Source organism: Carcharhinus amblyrhynchos, chromosome 30, assembly GCF_965287045.1.
Source record: "Carcharhinus amblyrhynchos chromosome 30, sCarAmb.v2.hapA, whole genome shotgun sequence".
Taxonomy (NCBI): domain Eukaryota; kingdom Metazoa; phylum Chordata; class Chondrichthyes; order Carcharhiniformes; family Carcharhinidae; genus Carcharhinus; species Carcharhinus amblyrhynchos.
The window spans coordinates 11,012,618-11,035,254 of NC_137353.1; the positions used below are offsets into that span (position 1 = coordinate 11,012,618).

Genomic DNA, 22,637 nt, shown 5'->3' on the forward strand with positions numbered 1-22,637 from the left:
CACACACGCACACATAAGCACACGCACACACTCATCACACAAACACACACATACACTCAAACGCATACAAATGCACAAAGTGTACACAAATGCAAATGTACACTCACACATGTGCACACGTGCAAATGCATGCATGTACACACACTTAAGTACATGCACATATGTATGTTCTGACTCTGCTCTCCCTCCCTCTCTCTATCTCTCATCTATCATACTCCCTCACTCACGTCATTCTGCTCTCCATCACACACACATTTTGTTATGCACTCACTTACACTGAACAGATCAGTCAACTCTGGGAAATTTGAAGCAAGACTTACACACCTGCTAAAAGGGCCCCAGTGGATTTAAAAACAGAGGAGCAGGAGTGGGCTATTCAGCCCATCGAGTCTGTCTGCCATTCAATTAGATCATGGCTGATCATCCACCTCAACACCACATCCCTGCATTATTCCCATATCCCTTAAGGTCAATAGTATCAGAAATATATCAACTTCTGAGTTGCTCAATCACTGAGCTTCCACAGCCCGCAGGGGTAGACAGATTCATCAGCCTCCGAGTGAAGAAACTCTTTCTTGTCTCAGTCTTAAGTGGCCTGCCCCATATCTTCAGATTATGTCCCCTGATTTTAGATTCACCAGCCAGGGGGGACAGGCATCTTATCCACATCCATCCTGTCACACCCTGTAAGAATTTAGTAAGTTTTAATGAGGCTGCCCCTCATTCTTTGAAACTCCAAAGTCAGTCTCCTCAGTCTCTCCTCACAGTGGTTAGCACCGCTGCCTCACAGCACCAGTGTCCCAGGTTCGATTCCCGGCTTGGGACACTGTCTGTGTGGAGTTTGCACATTCTCCCTGTGTCTGTGTGGGTTTCCTCCAGGTGCTCCGGTTTCCTCCCATAATCCGAAAAACATGTTGGTTAGGTGCATTGGCCAAGCTAAATTCTTTCTCAGTGTACCCGAACCAGAGTGTGGTGACCAGGGGATTTTCACAATAACTTCATTGTTAATGTAAACCTACTTGCGGCACTAATAAACTTTAAACTTTAACACAACCCCACCATCCCAGGGGTTGAACCCCGGTGCACTCCCTCTATGGCAAGTATTTCCTTCCTTAGATAAGGAGACCAAAACTGTACACAATACTCCAGATGAGGTCTTACCAAGGCTCTGTATAATGCAGCAAGACACCCTTACTCCTGTAGACAAATCCCCTTGCGATGAAAGCCAATGTGCCATTTGCCTTCCGAATTGTTTGCTGCAACTGCATGCAAACTTTCAGGGACTAATGAACAAGGACACGCAGATTCCTTTGGACACTCTCATTGCCCATCCTCTCACCATTACAGAAATGCTCTGCTGTCAGCTCCGAACTTTTGGGCAGATTAGTCGCAGGGCTTTAGATACATGACGACAAAGTTTGTAAGGAATATACAATATTGGATATCGCTGGGATGTCTTGCTTAATTCAACATGTTTGCCCCCATTGTTCCTCCATTAAATGGAAGCATAGATTCCACAGAGCCCCTACTGTGCAAAAGGAGGCCATTCAGCCCATCAGGTCTGCCCTGACTCTCCAAAAGAGCATCTTACCCAGGCCAACACCATCCCACTGCCCTATCCCCCACAGATTTACCACAGCTAACCCAACCTACAAATCTAAGCCAATCACACAGATGCCTATATGTCACTTACATATTCCCTGATTAATAGTATAACCAATGCTGTGATGATGTGTTTATTTCACTGTATTGTGAACTCAGGGAGACATTCTATACAATAAGCCAAAATATAGCAATAAGGATTTTGGTTCGACGACTGGGCTCACTACAACTATCTAAATGCCTGACAAGTAAAGACAAACTCAAATTCAATGTGGGTCAGGATTTTATACTTGATGCCACACCATCCTTCCCCCACCCCACCCTCTCTGGGTTCCTGCCTGCCCTGACCTAGCTGTGATTTCACACTTGTGCAGGGAAGGCCTCAGACAGAAAGCCAGTCCTTGCCCCAACTAAGGTCCTTAATTTGTCCACAATAGCCACTCAACGGCCTATTCCTCCCCAGCCTGAATTTTTAGGCTGGCAGACAGATGATAGTTTGGTAGGGGGAGGCTGGAAAAGAACAAACTTTGTCCTTGGGCTGGAAGGGATTGGGGGACACCTCCATCAGAAGCCTTTTCTGACTGATGGCACCCTCACCTTAAGGCTCTGTGACCTCTTGACTCCCCTCCCCCCTCCCCCCTGAGACCTTTCTTGCCTTTGTCCACCCCCACCCTTTCAGGTCTTCACCACCCTCCCCACCCTGGGACTCCTGCTTCCTACCTGTCCTCCAGATACCAGCAGTTAGTTCCAAACAGCTCCCTGCAGTACTTCTATTGGCCACTGAAGCCCTGTGCCTGGAGGGACTGGAGAAATGCAGGTCAATCTGATCAGCCAGGAGCTCCCCCAGACGGGAGTTCTCCTGAGTGAGGGCACATGTCCCACCATATGCCAATCGCTGCTCTTTAGGATGTAATATTGGGGCTGCTGGAGTTAGCAGACTCGTGTTCTTGGCCCATTCATTCTATGGTGCACACAAGCCTTCTCCATCCTAAAACTTCAGGTCACAAACCCTCATATGGAGGTGATTTTTGTTACCAAACTTAGAATCATTGAAATGTACAGTCCAGAAGGAGGCCATTCAGTCCTTCATGGCTATGCCAGCTTTTTAAAAGGGCTACCAATTAGTCCCACATCTTGGCTCTTTCTTCATGGGCCTGCAATTCTTCCCCCTTTAAGTATCTATCCAATTGTCCTTGGGAAGTTAATTTGTGGAAAATACATGAGGAAAACACCAAAAACTGTAGCAACAGCCAAGAATTTCCTCGGAGCTATCCCGTTCTGCCAGTGTAACCTCACTGGAGGTTTAGCAGAAGCCAGTTCAGGCACATTTCTGGTGAAGTAACAATGATGGGGCCCACAGCAAGAGAATTCTCCAAGAGAATTCCTGGCACAATATGTTTCTGGACAAATGATCACAGTTGTTGGATGCTTGGAAAAATTACATTTTCTCTTTACCTCAAAATTTGAACTTACTTTAGTTCTGTTTTCACACAAAGAATTGCTCATTTTAACACAGTTGTGAAAATAGAGTGACCACTCCTTAAAATCAACAGAGCCAATACTGGCTGAAGGCTTTCCTTTCCCTCCCCAGAACTTGGCATTTTTACTCACTCACTCTGATGGGAACAGTATCCAGAGCAGTAACTTAAGACACATACAATATATTATTGCTGATGTTCTCCCCACAAGAGGAAACATTCTCTCTCAATCCACTTTATCGAAACCTTTCAGGATTTTAAAAACCTCTATTAGGTCATCCTTTAGCCTCCTTTCTTCAAGCCTGTCAGTCTTTTTCTGAAATGTATACTCACACATTTCTGGTATTATCCTTATTAATCTTCTCCACATCCTCTGCAACGCCTCTATATCTTTCTTATACTCTACAAGTTGCCTAACCAACATTCGATGCAGGATTGAAATCATCGAATCCCAACAGTGCAGAAGAGACCACTCAGCCGATTGAGTCTGGAATGACTCTCTGATAGAGTATCCCATCCAGGGCCTCTCCCGTCCTATTCCTGTAATCCTACACCTTTCCTATGGCTACGCTATCTAACCTACACATCTTGGAACACTAAGGGGCAATTTAGCATGGCCAATCCACGTAAACCACACATTTTTGGACTGTGGGAGGAAACCAGGGCACCTGGAAGAAACCCACTATGGGTGGCACGGTGACACAGTGGTTAGCACTGCTGCCACACAGCACCAGGGTCCAGGTTCAGTTTCCGGCATTCATCACTGTCTGTGTGGAATTTGCACATTCTCCCCGTGTCTGCTTGGGTTTCCTCCAGGTGCTCCAGTTTCCTTCCACACTCTGAAAAACATACTGGTTAGGTGCATTGACAGGAACAGGCGCCGGAGTGTGACGGCTAGGGGAATTTCACAGTAATTTCACTGCAGTGCTAATGTAAGCTTACTCGTGATTAATAAATAAATTTAACTTTAACACAGGGAGAATATCCAAAATCCACACAAGACTGAAATCGAACCCGGTCCCTGGTGTTGTGAGGCACTGTGTCGTTAACTTAACTTGCCTACTTTTCAATTTTATTCCTTTAGAAATAAAACTATAAGATCTTCAAGCCACACTAAGAAAGTTGAAGGCATGGTAGCATAATGTTAGCACTGCTGCCTCACAGCCCAGATTTGATCACTGTCTGTACAGAGTTTTCACATTCTCCACATGCCTGTGTGGGTTTCCTCCGGGTGCTCCGGTTTCCTCCCACGATCCAAAGATGTGCGGGTTAGGTTGATCGACCATGATAAGTTACCCCCAGTGTACCCGAACAGATGTTGGAATGTGGCAACGAGGGGATTTTTCACAGTAACTTCATAGCAGTGTTAATGTAAGCCTACTTGTGACACCAATAAACAAATAAACACAGCACTTTGACTGCTGATTTTCTTTCTGCTGTGTTGAATCCTGACTTGGATAACTGACATGCGAGTGAATCCCAAATTTCCTGGCTCACTTTGCTCACTTTTTCACAAAGGTGGGAAGTAGCTGCCCGGACATTATAACCAATGGGCTGTTTCAAACACATTGTATCAAGCTGCTATCTCAGTCTTTCCTATTACTTACTTGGGACGGTGTCCAAGCAGCAGTCGCAGTGATGGGAGGTCACCTTTGGCAGCAGCATAATGCACAGGAAGTGCTCCAGTGTCTGTCGCTGCTGTTGGGTCACTGCCTCCAACTTTCAATAGCCACTCCGTGATGTCTTGATGCCCAAACCATGCAGCGAGGTGCAGAACTGTAGCTCCAGAACTGTCTTTATCCTGTGGTGATTTAAAAAGGAAATAGGTCAAACTTTTAGGTCCATGGAGTCTTTGAAAGCGGTTTTCTAAATGGCAACTAATGGTCTCAGGATATGTCTCCAGTTCTGCTGTGGACATGATGTGGAAATGCCGGTGTTGGACTGGGGTAAACACTTCACCTCGTTTAACCTCAAAAGCTTGTGAGTTTACTATCAAATAAATCGGTTGGACTTAAACCTGGTGTTGTCAGACTTCTTACTCCAGTTCTGCTGACAGGGTGGGTGATATTGAGGCTTTGGATGCAAACAAAGACCACAAGCTTCTTATAAGATAAAAGCAGAATACTGGTGGATGCTGGAATCTGAAACAAAAACAGAAATGCTGGAAAATCTCAGTATGTCTGATAGCATCCGTGGAGAGAGAATAGAGTGAACATTCAATCTGGGTGAACCTTCTTCATACTCAATACATTGGCTCTATTCTCTCTCCACAGATGCTGTCAGACCTGCTGAGATTTTCCAGCATTTTCTGTTTTTGTTGCAGAAGATTCATCTCCAGTTTGAAGAACCTTTGTTATAAAGCTAAGCTACAGAAGTTGGCAATCGATACTTTGGAAATGCGTAAACTTTGGGGAGATTTGTTCAAGGTTTATAATTGTCTTTTCCTCTCCACAGTGGGGGGCGGGCGGGGCGGGGTGGGGGGAGGAGGTGGCCATTACAAGGGAGGGACCTTCAGAGAGATGTTCGAAAGCACGGTTAAGGGAGCAGGTTTCGAACTGGCTTTTAAAAAAAGGGGGAGGGGGAATGGTGCCAGAGCAAATTTTAAAAACAGAGAGACGGAATTTAAAATTGCATTCACATTCACAAGTTCAGCGTCAGAGTGGAGCAGAAACCTGAAGGTAGAGAGTTCACTCATTTATTCCAGTGATACCAGCACAATCTATGGGAAATTGGTTAAACCAGCCCAAAGATTGTGGAATTTCATTCAATTTATCAGTGTCACAGGGTGACATTACTGCTGCCATCAGACGTTTGAATGGATTTACATCGCATTAAGCGGATCTTTCTCTACACCCTAGCTATGACTGTAACACTACATTCTGCACCCTCTCCTTTCCTTCTCTATGTACAGTATGCTTTATCTGTATAGCGCGCAAGAAACAATACTTTTCACTGTATTGTCACTAATACATGTGACAATAATAAATCAAATTAAATTGACTCACATTAATGCTGCAAGGAAGTAACTGTGAAAATCTTCTAATTGCTACACTGCAGTGCCTGTTCGGGTACACTGAGCGAGATTTTAGCATGGCTGGTACATCTAACCCACACATCTTCTGGAGAGTGGGAGAAAGCAGGAGCACCCAGAGGAAACCCACGCAGACACAGGGAGTGCAGATCCCTGGCGCTGTGAGGCAGCAGCGCTAACCACTGTGCCACCTTGCTGCCATAATTTTAATTTGAATTTAAAACGTAAGTGAGCCAGAGCTAAAATTACTTGCATTTGTTCTCCATGATATTGGTGAAAGAGTCAATTTATGTGGATAAGGCCCAACCCACAAAACCAGCCTGACTTCCAGGCTGAGTTTGCCAGAGTCCACCGTGTGCACTGGCTCAGACAGAGTTAATTTTCTAATGCTTCCAAGCGCTGGTAAGTACGTTTTATAAGTCCCTGTAACCAAGTATTTGCTAAGTAAACTGACTAGGGGACATCAATGAAACCATTAAGCCATTCAGTACAGTTTGCTAAAGTTATTTTCACTGATTTTAACTCAGGTGACTGAGGGCCGGACAATCCTTTTACAAATATTTATTTTTGGAGATAAGTCCTTTTCTATCATGCTGATAAGACTGTACCCAGTCATTGATATTAAATACAACCAAGAATATTATCTAATGGGAAAAAATTGACACAATTATATTCTATTGTGCTGTCCAATCACACTGGTTAATGGGAAAATTTATATTTTGATTATTTGAATGAGTTTTATCCATAATTTGAACTGCTAAGTGGTTCACACATTAAAAACTGGGGTAATAGTAAGTGCATTTTGGACACACATTCCTGGTTACGCTCAAGACAGGAGTATGACCCTCTGGACAGTAATCAGGCACACTCTCACTCAAATTTAGGCCATATTTTCATAGAATCATAGAATCCCGATGGTGCAGAAGGAGGCCATTCAGCCCATCTATTCTGCACTAACACCCCGATAGAGCATCTTACCCACCCCGCTGTCCTGTCTCCATAACCCCACATATTTACTCCACAAATCCCCCTAACCTACACTTCTTTGGACACTAAAGGGGAATTTAACATTGCCAATCCACTAACCTGCACATATTTGGACACTAAGAGGCAATTTACCATGACCAATTCCCCTAAGCTATACATCTTTGGACACTAAAGGGCATTTAGTATGGCCAATCCACCTAATCTGCATATCTTTGGACACTACAGGGTAATTTAACATGGCCAATCCACCTAATCTGCATATCTTTGGACACTAAAGGGTAATGTAGCATGGCCAATCCACCTAACCTGCATATATTTGGACTGCGGAAGGAAACCAGAGCACCCGGCGGAAACCCACAGGGCTTCCACAGGGGGAAAATGTGCAACTGCCACACAGACAGTGACCCAAGGCCAGAATTGAACCCGGGTCCCTGGCGCTGTGAGGCAGCAGCGCCAACCACTGTGCCACCGCTTTTACTGCAAAGGTGAATCACATCAAGAGGATTTTGAAGGTCAGGCCGCAGAATTGGAAGGGATCAAACCTGGTAGTCATAACACCCCTCCCCCTACTCTCACTGCAACTCTGCTGACCCACCTTAAGTCCACACCAGCACTGCAGACTGATACACAGGTTCACACTATCGGACTCTACATATAACCGGCTTCATGAGGCCGGTTACAATTTTAAAAAGCCCATACACCACCATTTATTTGCATGTCCTCATCCACCTGTTGCTACATGCTCGTATTGTCTGTAATCTACTTTAACTAAATATAGACGCCTCTAAATCTGCCATAACATCACAGCAGTTTATTGCTGGATTACTAACAATCTGTACCTGATATTGTTTTATCATTCAGTCGTATATCTAGAAATAGCCCAGGAATCACACTCAAACCTGCACGATATGCCACTCATTAAAACAAAGGAAATTATAAATCGTTTAAACCAATTTTGAATCATCTCTCCTCATATCAGCCACGGCTCAGTTTCTCAGTCCAAAGGTTGTAAATTCATGACAGCGATTGGAATGGAGTGCCGCATTGACAGAGGTACTATCTTTCAGATGAGTGTTAAACTGAGCTCCCGCCTGCTCTCTCGGATGAACTGTAATATCCCAAAGTGCTATTGTGAAGAAGGGAGATCTCGTGGTTTTATTGCCAGACTAGTAATCCAGAGAGTCAGCGTAATGTCCTGGGGATCTGGGTTCAAATCCCACCACAGCAGATGGTGAAATTTGAATTCAATAAAAATCTGGAATTTAGAGCAGAATTGTCCCATCTCGCCCACCATGGGAATCGCAATGGATGGGACACAGACCATGCAAAGGTCCATTGATTCAGGCAGGAATTTCCGGCTTTGAGGAGAGCACAGCCAGAAAATCCCACCCTAAGTGTCTAATGATGTCCATGAAACCAGTGACGATTGTTGTTAAAAGCCCTTTTAAGAAAGGAAATCTGCTGTCCTTATCTGGTCTGGCCTACATCTGACCCACAACAATGAGGTTATCCACTATCCCACACCCCCTCCCACTGCACACACACACACACACACATACATGCAGACACATGCACACACACGTAAGCATGCAGGCAGACACACATGTACACACATGCACACATACATGGCATGGTGGCATAGTGGTTAGCACTGCTGCCTCACAGTGCCAGGAACCCGGATTCAATTCCTGGCTTGTGTCACTGTCTGTGTGGAGTTTGCACATTTTCCCCATCTCCGCGTCGGTTTCCTTTAGGTGCTCCGGTTTCCTCTCACAGTCTGAAAGATGTGCTGGTTAGGTGCATTGACCTGAACAGGCGCCGGAGTGTGGCAACTAGGGAAATTTCACAGCAACTTCATCGCAGTGTTAATGTAAGCCTTACTTATGACTAATAAATAAACTTCAAACTGAAACACATAAAGTTAGTCTATTTTATTGTCACAAGTGGGCTTACATTCACACTGCAATGAAGTTACTGTGAAAATCCCCTATGCACATACACCTCCCCCCCCACACACACACACACACACACACACACACTTGTGATGTAGTGATACATTTCACCGAATGTCATTATTTGTTTAATTTTTATCCTAAAAGTGCTGAGGTTTTATCAAATTAGAAAAGCTTGATTGATACTCTATCTCTGAATTTACTGTTGAAACCATAATGATTCAAAAGATAATAACATTGAGGGATCCAATCAGTCACAATATTGAACATTTTGGCAATGTTTGATTTGTGCGCCAGGGAATGACGACTTTAAATGACTGCAAGTAAAAATATCATTAAGATCTTGACGAGACCACAAATAGATTCCAATTAGTCCTGTGTTTGCCACTTGGCCCCAGGGGCTTATTTGAACAGTTCCAATTACGTCAGCAATAAGCAGAAATTTAATTTCAGGGGAGCAATATTCACGTGCTTTCTGATGCTTATTACATAACTATACACGGGAAACAAATCTCAGCAATTCCCAGGTAACACTCCCATTCTTCATTCATTGCAATAAATGTACTGCTTTCCCAATGGCTTCTCCGTACATTTCCCACTAAGAATGGACATGTACCAAGGAAAGTGTGGAAGCCGTGCAATTGTTCCAATGTTTTCCTTGTGGTTCCAAGAGCCTTGAGCACATGACCTGCACTGACACTCCCATTACCACTACCGAGGGAGTGCTGCACTGCCGAGAGTACTATCCTCCAGGTGAAACCATCAACCAAGGCCCCCTATGCCCTCTCAATTTGGTTTAAAAAGTTCATTTATTAGTTACGAGTAGGCTTACATTAACACTGCAATGAGGTTACGGTGACAAGCCCCTAGTCCCCACACTCTGGCACCTATTCGGGTTCACCGAGGGAGAATTTAGCATGGACAATGAACCTAACCAGCATATCTTTTGGACTGTGGGAGAAAACCCACGCAGCCAATGGGGAGAATATGCCAACTCCACACAGCCAGTAACCCAAGTCAGGAATTCAACCTGGGTCCCTGGTGTTGTGAGGCAGCAGTGCTAATCACTGTGCTACTGTGCCGCCCTAAAAATCCCATTGCGCAATTCTGAAGAAGAGCAGGAAGTTTCCCGGCATTCTGGCCAATATTTGTCCTTCACGCAACATGGCTATAAACAGATTATCCAATCATTGTCTAATTGTGGAAGCTGTGTGCAGATTTACTGGAATGATACAACAATCACCACACTTCAAACGTATCTAAGGCTGTAAAGTCTCAGGAGTGTCTTGAGGTGACAGACACTATATCAATGCAACCTCTTTCTTCCTTTGTCATGTAGCCAAGATAACCAATAGCAATGCTCAGATAAAAGCATATTACCACAGGTTCTGGAATCTGACACAAAAACAGAAAATGCTGGAAAATGCCAGCAGGTCTGACAGCATATGTGGAGCGAGAATAGAGCCAATAGTCTGACAAAGGATCATTCAGACTCAAAATGTTGGCTCTATTCTCTCTCCACAGATACTGTCAGCCCTGCTGGGATTTTCCAGCCGTTTCTGTTTTTGTTCTAATAGCAATGCTTGTTTGTTGTACACTATTAATTCACAAGCACCAGTTCTTAAATCGGCCCAGTCGCTGAAAGTTTCCAGCCTTGCTTTTGAAGTCACGTCAAAGGTACGGATACCGAGGTTGATTTTGTCAATTTGCACTCCCAAGGGGCAACCCACTACTAGTTTGTGCCACTACAAGAGGATGCACTTGCCCATGACGCCCATTCATCAAACAAAAATCTCCCTTCATTTCCAGGTACACACTCCCATTGGAGGAGATTTCCACCCTGTTCTAGAGTTAGGAATAGCCCATTCAACTCACCCCAACTACTCCACTATTCTTGTTGGTTGTGGCAGTTATATATTTTTTCATTCATGGGTTGTGGGTGCTGCTGGCCAGGCCAGCATTTATTGCTTGTCCCTAATCGCCCTTAAGAAGGTGGTGGTGAGCCGCCTTCTTAAACCCCTGCAGTCCACGCAGTGTAGATACACCTACTGTGCTGTTAGGGAGGGAATTCCAGGATTTGCCCCAGCAGTAGTGAAAGGGACGATGATATATTTCCAAATATAGTAGCAGCAGTGTGTGCTATCTACAAGATGCACTGCAGCAATTCTTCAAAGGTTCTTAGACAGCACCTTCCAAACTCGTGAACATTTCTGTCTAGAAGGACAAGGGCAGCAGATACATAGGAACTCCACCAACCAGAAGTCCCCCTCCAAGCAACTCATCATCCTGACTTGGAAATATATCGCCGTTCCTTCACAGTCGCTCGGTCACGATCCTGGAATTCCCTCCCTAATGGTATTGTGGGCCAATCACAGCAGATGGACAGCAGAGGTTCAAAAAGGCAGCTCATCATCACCCCCTCAAGGGCAACTAGGGATAACAAGGGCAATAAATACTGGCCAGCCAGTGACGCCCTTATCCCACGAATGAGTAAACAAAAAATCAGGATGATATGTGGGTTGCGGGGGGGAGAACTTCCATGTGTTCCCAGGTATCTGCTGCCCTTGTTCTTCTAGATGGAAGTGGTCATGAGTTTGGGAGGTGCTGAAAAGGAGCATCTGTTTCTAAATGTGTTGTTCCATACGCCCTGTATGGTTACAGTTTTCCAGTCATTACAAAGCTGCTGACAGGAGACTGGGACATCATAAGAAAATAAACTCTTGTATTTACATTTGTCAGATAGGGAACACAACCACCATGTCGTACACAGCAAGCCCCTGAAAACAAATGGTATCATGACTGTCTAGTCTGTTTGAGCTACTGGTTGTGGTATAAGTATTGGTCAGTGGGGAGATATGCCTGTTCTTCTTTGAATGGTGCACTGGGACCTTTGAAGTCTAAGAGGGCAAAGGGGACCTCCACTCAACATCCCATTTCCACCTCCAACAGGACTGCACTCCTTGACTTTTTCTTCAATGTACAAAGATACATTTCTCTGAAATGACGTTTTGGATGAGTTATAAAGAGTTTCATGTGTAAGCCACACTGTTTCTAATCAAGCAAAGTCATAACATCCCATTGGGATTTCAATGACAAAATATGTTGTGAAAGCCAACAAATGTTCCAGGCACAACAGGTAAGCAGCCACTCCTGGTCTTCTCACTAGCTGTGTGTAGTTGATTACAATAGAAACAGGAGTAGACCATTCAGCCCATTGAACCTGCTCCACAGTGAAAATAAATTACACTCAGTCCAATGCATTTTACAACTGTGTCGTTAGTCTTCCTTACATATTCAAAGAATCATCCCAGTACAGAAGGAAGCCATTTGGCCCATCAAGTCTGAACCGACAACAATCCCACAAAGATCCTATCCCCATAACCCCATATAAACATCCTGCTAATCACTCTGTCATTAAGGGGCAACTTAGCATAGCCAGTCAACCTAACCCACACACCTTTGGACTGCGAGAGGAAACCAGAGCACCAGGAGGAGAGCCACGCAGACACAGAATGTGCAAACTCCACACAGTCACCCGAGGCTGGGACTGAACGTGGGTCCCTGGCGCTGTGAGGCTAACCACTGTGCTACCATGCCATTCAGTATTACTGATCATCTTCAACAGCAAGGATGGCACCATTGGTGTTTAAACAAAGAACAAAGAACAACACAGCACGGGAAACAGGCCCTTCGGCCCAACGAGCCCGCGCCGCCGTCCCATTGTCTCAGTGACCTATTCATGATTTTAGTCTACGCCTAATGTGCGAGGATCAGGGAGGTCCAATATAGGGACAATTTGTTACCCAATCAATCAGCCTAAAAGCACATCTTTAAGTGATCAAAGTCTTTTGTTAATAGAGAACAAGAGGCCTAGAAATCAAAGCATTTGCCTGGTCTCTTCCAACTGAGCTATTAGACATGGATAGTATTTGGTATCATGTTGCCACTTTGGATTGGCCTGCAGTTTGACCAAACCTTTCGTCCACAAAGAAAGATCGACAACAGCTGATCTGTAACAGACTACCTCCGTAGATGAAACAGAATGGTAAAGTCACAAAGGTGATTTTGCAGCAATTTTCCATGCATAAAGCATTTTGTGGCTTGGCTGAAATCACAGACATTGCTCTTTGGTTTTATTTTAGTTTTTATTTATTGGTGTCAGAAGTAGGCTTACATTAACACTGCAATGAAGTTACTGTGAAAAATCCCCTAGTCACCACGCTCCGGTGCCTGTTTGGGTACAGCGAGGGAAGGTTTTAGCATGGGTAATGCACCGAACCAGCACGTCTTTCGGACTGTGGGAGGAAACCCACGCTGACACGGGGAGAATGTGCAGACTTTGCACAGACAATTTTCGCAGTAACTTCATTGCAGTGTGAATGTAAGCCTACTTACGACTATTAATAAGTAAACTTAAAGACAGTGACCCAAGACAGGAATTGAACCTGGGTTCCTGGTGCTGTGAGGCAGCGGTGCTAACCACTGTGCCACCCTGACAAGCTGTCAACAAGTACACTCCACAAAATAATCCTGTCAGCCGTGGCTGGTGATTAGCACTCTCACCTCTGAGAGCAAAGGTCACAGATTAAGGTTCCCCACCGCCCCACACCCGCCCAGTCTGAGCTTCCATCTGAGGTCAATGCTCCCAGTGCCATTACTGAGGGAATATGTCACTGTCAGATCAGATGTTAAACAGAGGCCCTCGCTTCTGTCTAAGGGGGGGGTGTGAAAAATCCCATGGCAGGCTAGAAGAGTTCTCCCCCGTGTCCAGGTCAACATTGTCTCTCAACCAAAATCAGTAAAATAGATTATCTGGTAATTATTACAGTCCGAAAGAGGTGCTGGTTAGGTGCATCGGCCATGCTAAATTCCCCTTCAGTGTACCCGAACAGGCACCGGAGTATGGCAACTAAAGGATTTTCACAGTAACTTCATTGTAGAGTTAATATAAGCCTACTTTGACACTAATGAATAAATTTTAAACGTTACACTGTGCTTACTGGGAAGTTGCTGTGTGCAAATTAAATTGGTTAATAGTCTTAGCCAGTTTAATGTGTTTTTTTGTGGTGAGAAACGGAATGTTTTCCTCTCGGAGTGACTCAGAGTCAGTATTAAGCATTCCCAGATCAGGATTGATAGCGGAGAAAGTTCAATGGGACAGGTGATTCAGAGAAGATCATTCACTGTCTCGTGCTGATCCTGCTGCCATTCAATTATTGATCATGGCTGAGTGGTATCTTACCGCCGGTAACCCACCAGGGTTCACATCCTCTGCATAAACTTACTGAACAAATAGTAATCAAGCTCAGCCTTTTTCAGATCACCACCCCACCACCCCCCCCCCAGCTCCCTCTCTCCCCCTGCTCATCCCATTCCATTGCAGAACTTCTAATTTCCATACCCACCATCCAAAAGACATAATCAAATAGAATTGCCAACTTAACGCTAAGTCAATTCAGATTTGTGCACTGGGTCCAGCTCTGAAAAGCACGAGGTTAAAATTGCACCAAATCCTTTTCCCCTGTGACCCACGCAGCTACTGAATGGAGGAAAGTCTCAAAACAGTCCAGACCTGAACCCAAACCCTAGGCATGAATGACTTATTTATTCTGAATTGCTTTTGTTACAGTAGTTAGCACTCCTGCCTCACAGCATTAATGGAAACGGGGTTCAATTCTAGCCTCGGGTCACCGTCGGTGCAGAGACTGCACATTCTCCCTGTGTCTGCATGGGTTTCCTCCAGGTGCTCCAATTTCCTCCAACAGTCCAAAGAAGTGCAGGTTAGGTGGATTGGCCAGGCTAAATTGCCCCTTAGTGTCAGAAGGACTAGCTAGGGTAAAATGTGGGGTTATGGGGATAGGGCCTGGGTGGGATTGTGGTCAGTGCAGACTTGATGGGCCGAATGGCTTCCTTCTGCACTGTCATGATTCTATTAAACTGATTTTGAAAGAGTTAATGCTTCATTTAGAACAGCCCAGAAAGAAATTGGGTCCAAGCTTATTCCTGCGGGATTTTTCCTATGGATTCTGAACTCCTCTGTGGAGCCCATGTGCGGGTCAGATGCTGCACTATGTATGGAACAGCCTTTGTCATTTTTCCTGGGATGGCCAATTAATAGAAAGAAATCTCACAACACCAGCTTAAAGTCCAACAGGTTTATTTACTTTACTTATTGGACTTTAAGCTGGTGTTGTGAAATTTCTTTCTGTTTTACCCCAGTTCAATACTGGCATCTCCACATCATGACGGCCAATTAATAGCAAGGGGCAGCTTCACAGGCCAGTTAACACTCTTGAAGCTGGAGGACACGGTGGCCCAGTGGTTAGCACTGCTGCCTCACAATGCCAGGGACCCAGGTTCAATTCCGGCCTCAGGTCACTGTCTATGTGGAGTTTGCGTATTCTCCCTGGGTCTGCGTGTGTTCCCTCCGGGCGCTCCAGTTTCCTCTCACAGTCCAAAGATGTTCAGGTCAGGTTGATTGGCCATGCTAAATTTCCCCATAGTGTCAGGAGGACTAGGGAGGTAAATACGTGGGGTTTGGGGTGAGAGCCTAGGTGGAATTATGGTCGGTGCAGACTCAATGGCCAGATGGTCTCCTTCTGCACTGCAGAGATTCTATGAAAGGCCTGCCAGTTCATAAGCAGGATGCCAGAGAAGTCGGGAAGAGAGATCCTCACAATCCTCTCTCCAACTTGAATTTAAAAAATGAGTTTTGGAGCAGGGCCACTGAGTTGGATTGGGGGAAACACCTCTACAGAGTGACATGTGGCTGCTGTCACATGCAAGCAAACACAAAGGCCTGAGGCCTACCTGGGATGTTGGCCCAGCTGCCAGCTGAAAGTCTGCTGCCGGGAAGTTGCCTCCAAACAACTAAACTGGCTCCTGTTGCCTGCGGAACCTGGCCTAGTGGTATTATCACTAGGCTATTAATCCAGAAGCTCAGCTAGTGTTCTGGGGACCTGTGTTCAAATCCCGCCACGGTAGATGGTGAAATCTGAATTCAATAAAAAATATGTGGAATTAACAGTCAAATGATGACCATGAATCGATTGTCAAGAAAAAATCATCTGGTTCATTAATATCCTCTTTAGGAAAGGAAATCTGCCATCCTTACCTGATCTGGCCTACATGTGACTCCAGAGCAATAGCAATATGATTGATTTTCCCTCTGAAATGACCTAGCAAGCCACTCAGTTATATCAATCACCCCAGCGGCATTGTGGGTCAACCCACAGCACGTTAACTGCAGCGTTTCAAGAAGGCAGCTCACCACCGCCTTCTCAAGGGCACCTAGGGATGGGCAATATATTCTGGCCAGCCAACAATGCCCTTGTGCCACAAATTGAATAAAAAAATCCGAACCAGCCTCCTTTATTTGACCCTGTGGCCCTTAACAAGTTGGATTGACTACTTGCCCTCTGCAGGCCACCTCTCCTCCCCGCAATCCACCCAGAGACAGATTGGAAATGGGGAACTGACACACAGGCTGGCAGTGCCAACGTTAGGCTGGGACTCAAGTCGGGAAGCCCTCCTTTTGCATTGCAGGCATTCTATGATTCTAAAAGTCAAGCCCTAAGGGTTTGGCGATAACCCAGCAATAACAATGTCTGCTTGTCTTTGTGACTAAGGAAAGAGGCAATTTTTTTATATTCATTCATGGGACATGTGCGTCGCTGGCTGGACAGCATTTATTGCCCATCTCTAGTTGCCCTTGGAGGGCAGTTGAGAGTCAACCACATTGCTGTGGTTCTGGAGTCACATGTAGGCCAGACCAGGTAAGGACGACAGTTTTCTTTCCCTAAAGTGAACCAGATAGGTTTTTCTGACAATCGGCCACAGTTTCACGGCCGTCAGTGGGTTCTTAATTCCAGATACTTTTTATTGAATTTAAATTCCATCATCTGCTGTGGTGGGATACGTGTAAAACTCTGATTCCGCGGTGAATCTCATTCACAGATGACCACACAGCTCATTGTTAAGATGGAAAGAGTTGCTGGGAACTAGGGGTTGCATTTAAATTTTTGAACATCAGGCATAAGAAGGTCTGTTAGATGCAGAGGAAAGGGCCCTCTACGTTGACCCGACAACAATATGCTTTAAACCACAACTTCAGAATACTTTGTATAATTCTTGTCTCCATATGACAATGAAGACATAGAGATATGACTTGGAAGAAGGGGCTGAAGGGTGGGTTAGTAAATTTGCTGACGACACCAAGATTAGTGGAGTAGTGGATGAGGTGGAGGGCTCTTGCAGGCTGCAAAGAGACATCGATAGGATGCAGAGCAGGGCCGAAAAGTGGCAGATGGAGTTTAACCCTGATAAGTGTGAGGTGATTCATTTTGGTAGGACAAACTTGAATGCAGATTACAGGGTCAACAGCAGGGTTCTAAGGAATGTGCAGGAATAGAGAGATCTTGGGGTCCATATCCACAGATCTCTGAAGGTTGCCACTCAAGGGGATAGAGCCATGAAGAATGCTTATAGTGTGTTAGCGTTTTTTAACAGGGGGTTTGAGTTTAAGAGCTGTGGGGTTATGCTGCAACTATACCGGACGTTGGTGAAACCACATTTGGAATATTGTGTTCACTTCTGGTCACCTCACTATAAGAAGGATGTGGAAGCATTGGAGAGAGTGCAGAAGAGATTTACCAGGATGCTGCCTGGTTTAGAGGGTAGGTCTTATGAGGAAAGGTTGAGGGAGCTGGGGCTTTTCTCTTTGGAGCGGAGGAGGATGAGAAGTGACTCAATAGAAGTTTATAAGAGGGATTGATAGAGCGGACATGCAGAGACTATTTCCTCGGGTGGATGTAGCTGTTACTAAGGGACATAACTATAAGGTTCATGGTGGGAGATATAGGAGGGATGTCTGAGGTAGATTCTTCACTCAGAGAGTGGTTGGGGTGTGGAATAGACTGCCTGCTGTGATAGTGGAGTCGGACACTTTAGGAACTTTCAAACGGTTATTAGATAGGCACATGGAGCACGCTAGAATTATAGGGAGGGGATAGCTTGACCTTGAGATTGGACATAGCTCGGCACAACATTGAGGGCTGAAGGGCCTGTACTGTGCTGTAATGTTCTATGTTTCTATTAGATATTAAAGACACATAAAAAATTTACAGAAATGATACAGAGCTGAGAAGTTTCCCTCTCCAGAAAGGGGAATGGTGAGCGCTGACCTGATTGAGGTCTCTAAAATTATGAAGGGTTTGGTCGATTAGGTTTAGAGAGTGTGTTTAGAATTCAAAGCTCTTCTATACAGAGAGAATAGTTAGATAGTGGAATTTACTACCACATTATAGTTGAGGTGAATAGCAAAGAGGAAACTGGATCAGCATTTTAGAGAGAAAAGCATAGGGGTGATAGGGTTAAATGAAGTAGAGTGAGGGGCAGTTTGTGTGAAACATGAACATCAGCTTGGATCAGATGGGCTGAATGGTCTGTTTCTGACCTGTGAATAATGTTATCCTATCTCATTTATAATCAGTTCGCATTCCAGTACTAAGTATATATTTTTTAATATAACTTCAGTGATTCCCTTATTGTCCTCTTAGTTATGTGGAGTTGCCGGAGTTGGACTAGGTTAGGCACAGTAAGTAGTCTCACAACATCAGGTTAAAGTCCAATAAATTTATTTGGTAGCATGAGCTTTTGGAGCGCTGCCCCTTCATTAGGTGAATGCCTGATGGAGGAAATGGGGCAGGAGTGGGGCACTGGGGTAGGAGCTGGGGGCAATGGGGCAAAATCTGAGAGCAATGGGGCAGGAGCTGGACAATGGGCCAAGAACAGGGTCCAAGGGGTGAGAGCTGGGGATAGGAGCTAGGGGAATGGGGCAGGGGCTGGAAAATGGGGCAAGAACTGAGTCCAAGGGGTGAGAGCACTCAACTGATAAAGGGGGAGTGCTCCTAAAGCTTGTATTTCCAAATAAACCTGTTGGACTTTAACCTGGTGTTGTGAGATTACTCATGGGAGGTAGTTACAGAATAAATAACTGAGGGGGGAGGAAGTTAGAGAACAATAAAGATGTAGAGACAGTAACAGAAAGGCAAGAGGGAAGTGGTTACAAATGGAAATGAAGAGGAGTAGGGAGAAAGGGTGGAGTTACAAACAATAAAGGACAAGTGAGAGAGAATGAAAGAGCTAATAAACGGATTGAAGAGAATTGTACAAAGAACACTGGAGCACTGCATGGGTCGTGTATTCAGTTGGAGAAAAGATCTGTAGGGGAATAGGAGTCACAAGGAGACAAATAAAATTCAGAAAGGATTATATAGAGACTAACAGGATAGAAAAGGGAAAATTGAATCCAAGAGGGAATTACACAAAGAAAAATGCAACACAGGAGCAAATTGTACAAAGATTAATGAAATGAAACAGACAGTAACACAAAGAATAACAGCAGGTGATTGAACAAGGAACGAAGGGGAGTTGTTACTCAATTTAACTGCAGTGTGGGAGCTCAGACCCTATAAGGACAGATCCTAAAGTATATTATCAAAGATATTTGTATCTATTTTTTACTTTCGAAGCCAAATATGTTCTATTAAAATGAGATTAACAGAGATGTTAGGGAATAACTGCTAACTTTTACTGAAGTTCATATAGGCTCCATCAAGAAACAGTTCATGCCCTGCTGGTGATACATTGCAAGAATGGTTCATGACACCGTTAAAATTAGTATGAAGCACATTTGAATCTTTGGATTTGGGTTCAATTGCAACGATTTGCCTTTACCTAGTGTCTGATTCCTGTTAGGCAATTTTTAATCAGTACAGTTGTGATAATTGAAAAATTATACAAGGAGTTCTCAATTGATCCATCAGCATCACATGGTGATGACCATGTTATGATCAGACTTTTTGGAGGAGTTTCAGTGTTTTTTCCCCATTTAGTGTGAGTTATATTTCAGTAATCAATTTCAATCCCCCAGCCTCACCTCTGTCAGTCCCAAGCTCCTCCCCTGGCTCCTGATCCATTGCCACCAGGATGTACCCCACTGCCCCCAGCTCCTGCTCCAGTGCCCCCAGCTCCTGCCCCATTGCCCCCAGCTTCTGCTTCAGTCCCTGCCCCATGCCCTGGTTCTACCCCCAGCTTTCACCTCTTGGACACAGTTCTTGCCCCAGTGCCCCCACCTCCTGCCCCATTGCCCCAGCTCCTGCTCCAAAGCCCCCAGCTCCTGCCCCAATTACCCAGCTCCTGCTCCAGCTCCTGCCCCAATGCTCCCAGCTCCTGCCCCAGCTCCTATCCCATTGTCCCCAGCTTTTGCCCCAGCTCCTGCCCCACTGCCCCCAGCTCCTGCCCCATTGCCCCCAGCTCCTGCCCCACTGCCCCCAGCTCCTGCCCCACTGCCCCCAGCTCCTGCTCCAACTCCTGCCCCACTGCCCCCAGCTCCTGCTCCAGCTCCTGCCCCAATGCTCCCAGCTCCTGCCCCAGCTCCTATCCCATTGTCCCCAGCTTTTGCCCCAGCTCCTGCCCCACTGCCCCCAGCTCCTGCTCCAACTCCTGCCCCATTGCCCCCAGCTCCTGCCCCATTGCCCCAGCTCCAGCCCCATTGCCCCCAGCTCCTGCCCCATTGCCCCCAGCTCCTGCTCCATTACCCCCAGCTCCTGCCCCATTGCCCCAGCTCCTACCCCACTGCCCCCAGCTCCTGCCCCACTGCCCCCAGCTCCTGCCCCAGCTCCAGCCCCATTGCCCCCAGCTCCTGCCCCATTGCCCCAGCTCCAGCCCCATTGCCCCAGCTCCTACCCCACTGCCCCCAGCTCCTGCCCCACTGCCCCCAGCTCCTGCCCCAGCTCCTGCCCCACTGCCCCCAGCTCCTGCCCCACTGCCCCCAGCTCCTGCCCCAGTGCCCCAGCTCCTGCCCCATTGCCCCCAGCTCCTGCCCCAGCTCCTGCCCCACTGCCCCCAGCTCCTGCCCCACTGCCCCCAGCTCCTGCCCCAGCTCCTGCCCCATTGCCCCCAGCTCCTGCCCCATTGCCCCCAGCTCCTGCCCCAGCTCCTGCCCCATTGCCCCCAGCTCCAGCCCCACTGCCCCCAGCTCCTGCCCCAGTGCCCCAGCTCCTGCCCCATTGCCCCCAGCTCCTGCCCCAGCTCCTGCCCCATTGCCCCCAGCTCCTGCCCCACTGCCCCCAGCTCCTGCTCCAACTCCTGCCCCACTGCCCCCAGCTCCTGCCCCAGCTCCTACCCCACTGCCCCCAGCTCCTGCCCCACTGCCCCCAGCTCCTGCCCCACTGCCCCCAGCTCCTGCCCCAGCTCCTGCCCCATTGCCCCCAGCTCCTGCCCCATTGCCCCCAGCTCCTGCCCCAGCTCCTGCCCCATTGCCCCCAGCTCCAGCCCCACTGCCCCCAGCTCCTGCCCCAGTGCCCCAGCTCCTGCCCCATTGCCCCCAGCTCCTGCCCCAGCTCCTGCCCCATTGCCCCCAGCTCCTGCCCCATTGCCCCCAGCTCCTGCCCCATTGCCCCCAGCTCCTGTCCCACTGCCCCCAGCTCCTGCCCCAGCTCCTGCCCCATTGCCCCCAGCTCCTGCCCCATTGCCCCCAGCTCCTGCCCCATTGCCCCCAGCTCCTGTCCCACTGCCCCCAGCTCCTGCCCCAGTGCCCCCTTACCTGTAACTGGCAGCCCCCTGAGCTGAGCAGCCACTGCAAACAGACCAAGTTGCCGGTGGCCGCCGCGTCGTGAGCCGGGGTTGCCCCGTTCTTGGCTCTCTTGCTCCCGGGGAGTTTCGCTTCTTCCACCAGGAATTTGAGAGCGTTGAGTTTGCCGGAACGAGCGGCGTGATGGACCGGAGAAGCTCCGAGATGGTCGGTCACTTTCTGATGGATCAAGCCCTGTTTCTGTAACTCCTGCAAAGTCTGCAGGTCGCCGTTCTTGGCAGCGAGCAGACAGCGATCCAAAACCATTTTCTAATCGAGTGTTACTGCTTTCAAATCATGAATTCACAGATTTTCGTCCCTCTTTCACTTTCTTACGCGTGACCATTTTACCCTGGCGTCTGCTCCCTTGCAAATCCCACTGGGTTGTACCATGCTGAATATTTAATTACAGGAGACTTGAATAATCTATGAAAGAGGCGGTACCAGATCAGACAACACTGGATAATAGCACTGTTCCGCTTAACATTACCTGGTTCAAGCTTCCAATGAACAAAGGGCAGAGGAGAGAGGTTGAAGTTTATTTATTAGTGTCACAAGTAGACTCACAGTAACACTGCAATGAAGTTACTGTGAAAATCCCCTAGTCGTCACACTCCAGTGCCTGTTTAGGTACACTGAGAGAGAATTTAGCACGGCCAATGCACCTAACCAGCACACCTTTCGGACTGTGGAAGGAAACCAGAGCACCCGGAGGGAACCCATGCAGACACGGGGAGAATGTGCAGACTCCGCACAGACAGTGACCCAAGCTGGGAATCGAACCTGGGTCCTTGACACTGTGAGGTGGCAGTGCTAACCACTGTGTCACCCTAATATTTTATTCATAAAGTATCTGAAAGTACATTACAAACATTCCAAAATGGCCATCACAATAATACTCAGGTTCTCTACAGAGATCATGTTACATTCTGAGGTTCTCCAACACAGTCAAT

General features: G+C 46.7%; 1 protein-coding gene across 7 annotated transcripts in view; it reads right to left on the minus strand.

The window, feature by feature from the left end:
* espn (espin) overlaps window positions 1–22,058 on the minus strand; it is a 161,988-nt gene extending 139,930 nt beyond the window's left edge. For all 7 annotated transcript variants that reach the window (XM_080215478.1, XM_080215477.1, XM_080215476.1 and 4 more), the window contains exons 1-2: window positions 21,658–22,058; window positions 4,688–4,881 (exon numbers count right to left, since the gene is read on the minus strand). In XM_080215478.1, the coding sequence (XP_080071604.1) occupies window positions 4,688–4,881; window positions 21,658–21,951 (488 nt within the window). In that variant the 5' untranslated portion in view covers window positions 21,952–22,058. The remainder of the gene's footprint in view (window positions 1–4,687; window positions 4,882–21,657) is intronic.
* Between the last annotated feature and the right edge of the window lie 579 nt (window positions 22,059–22,637).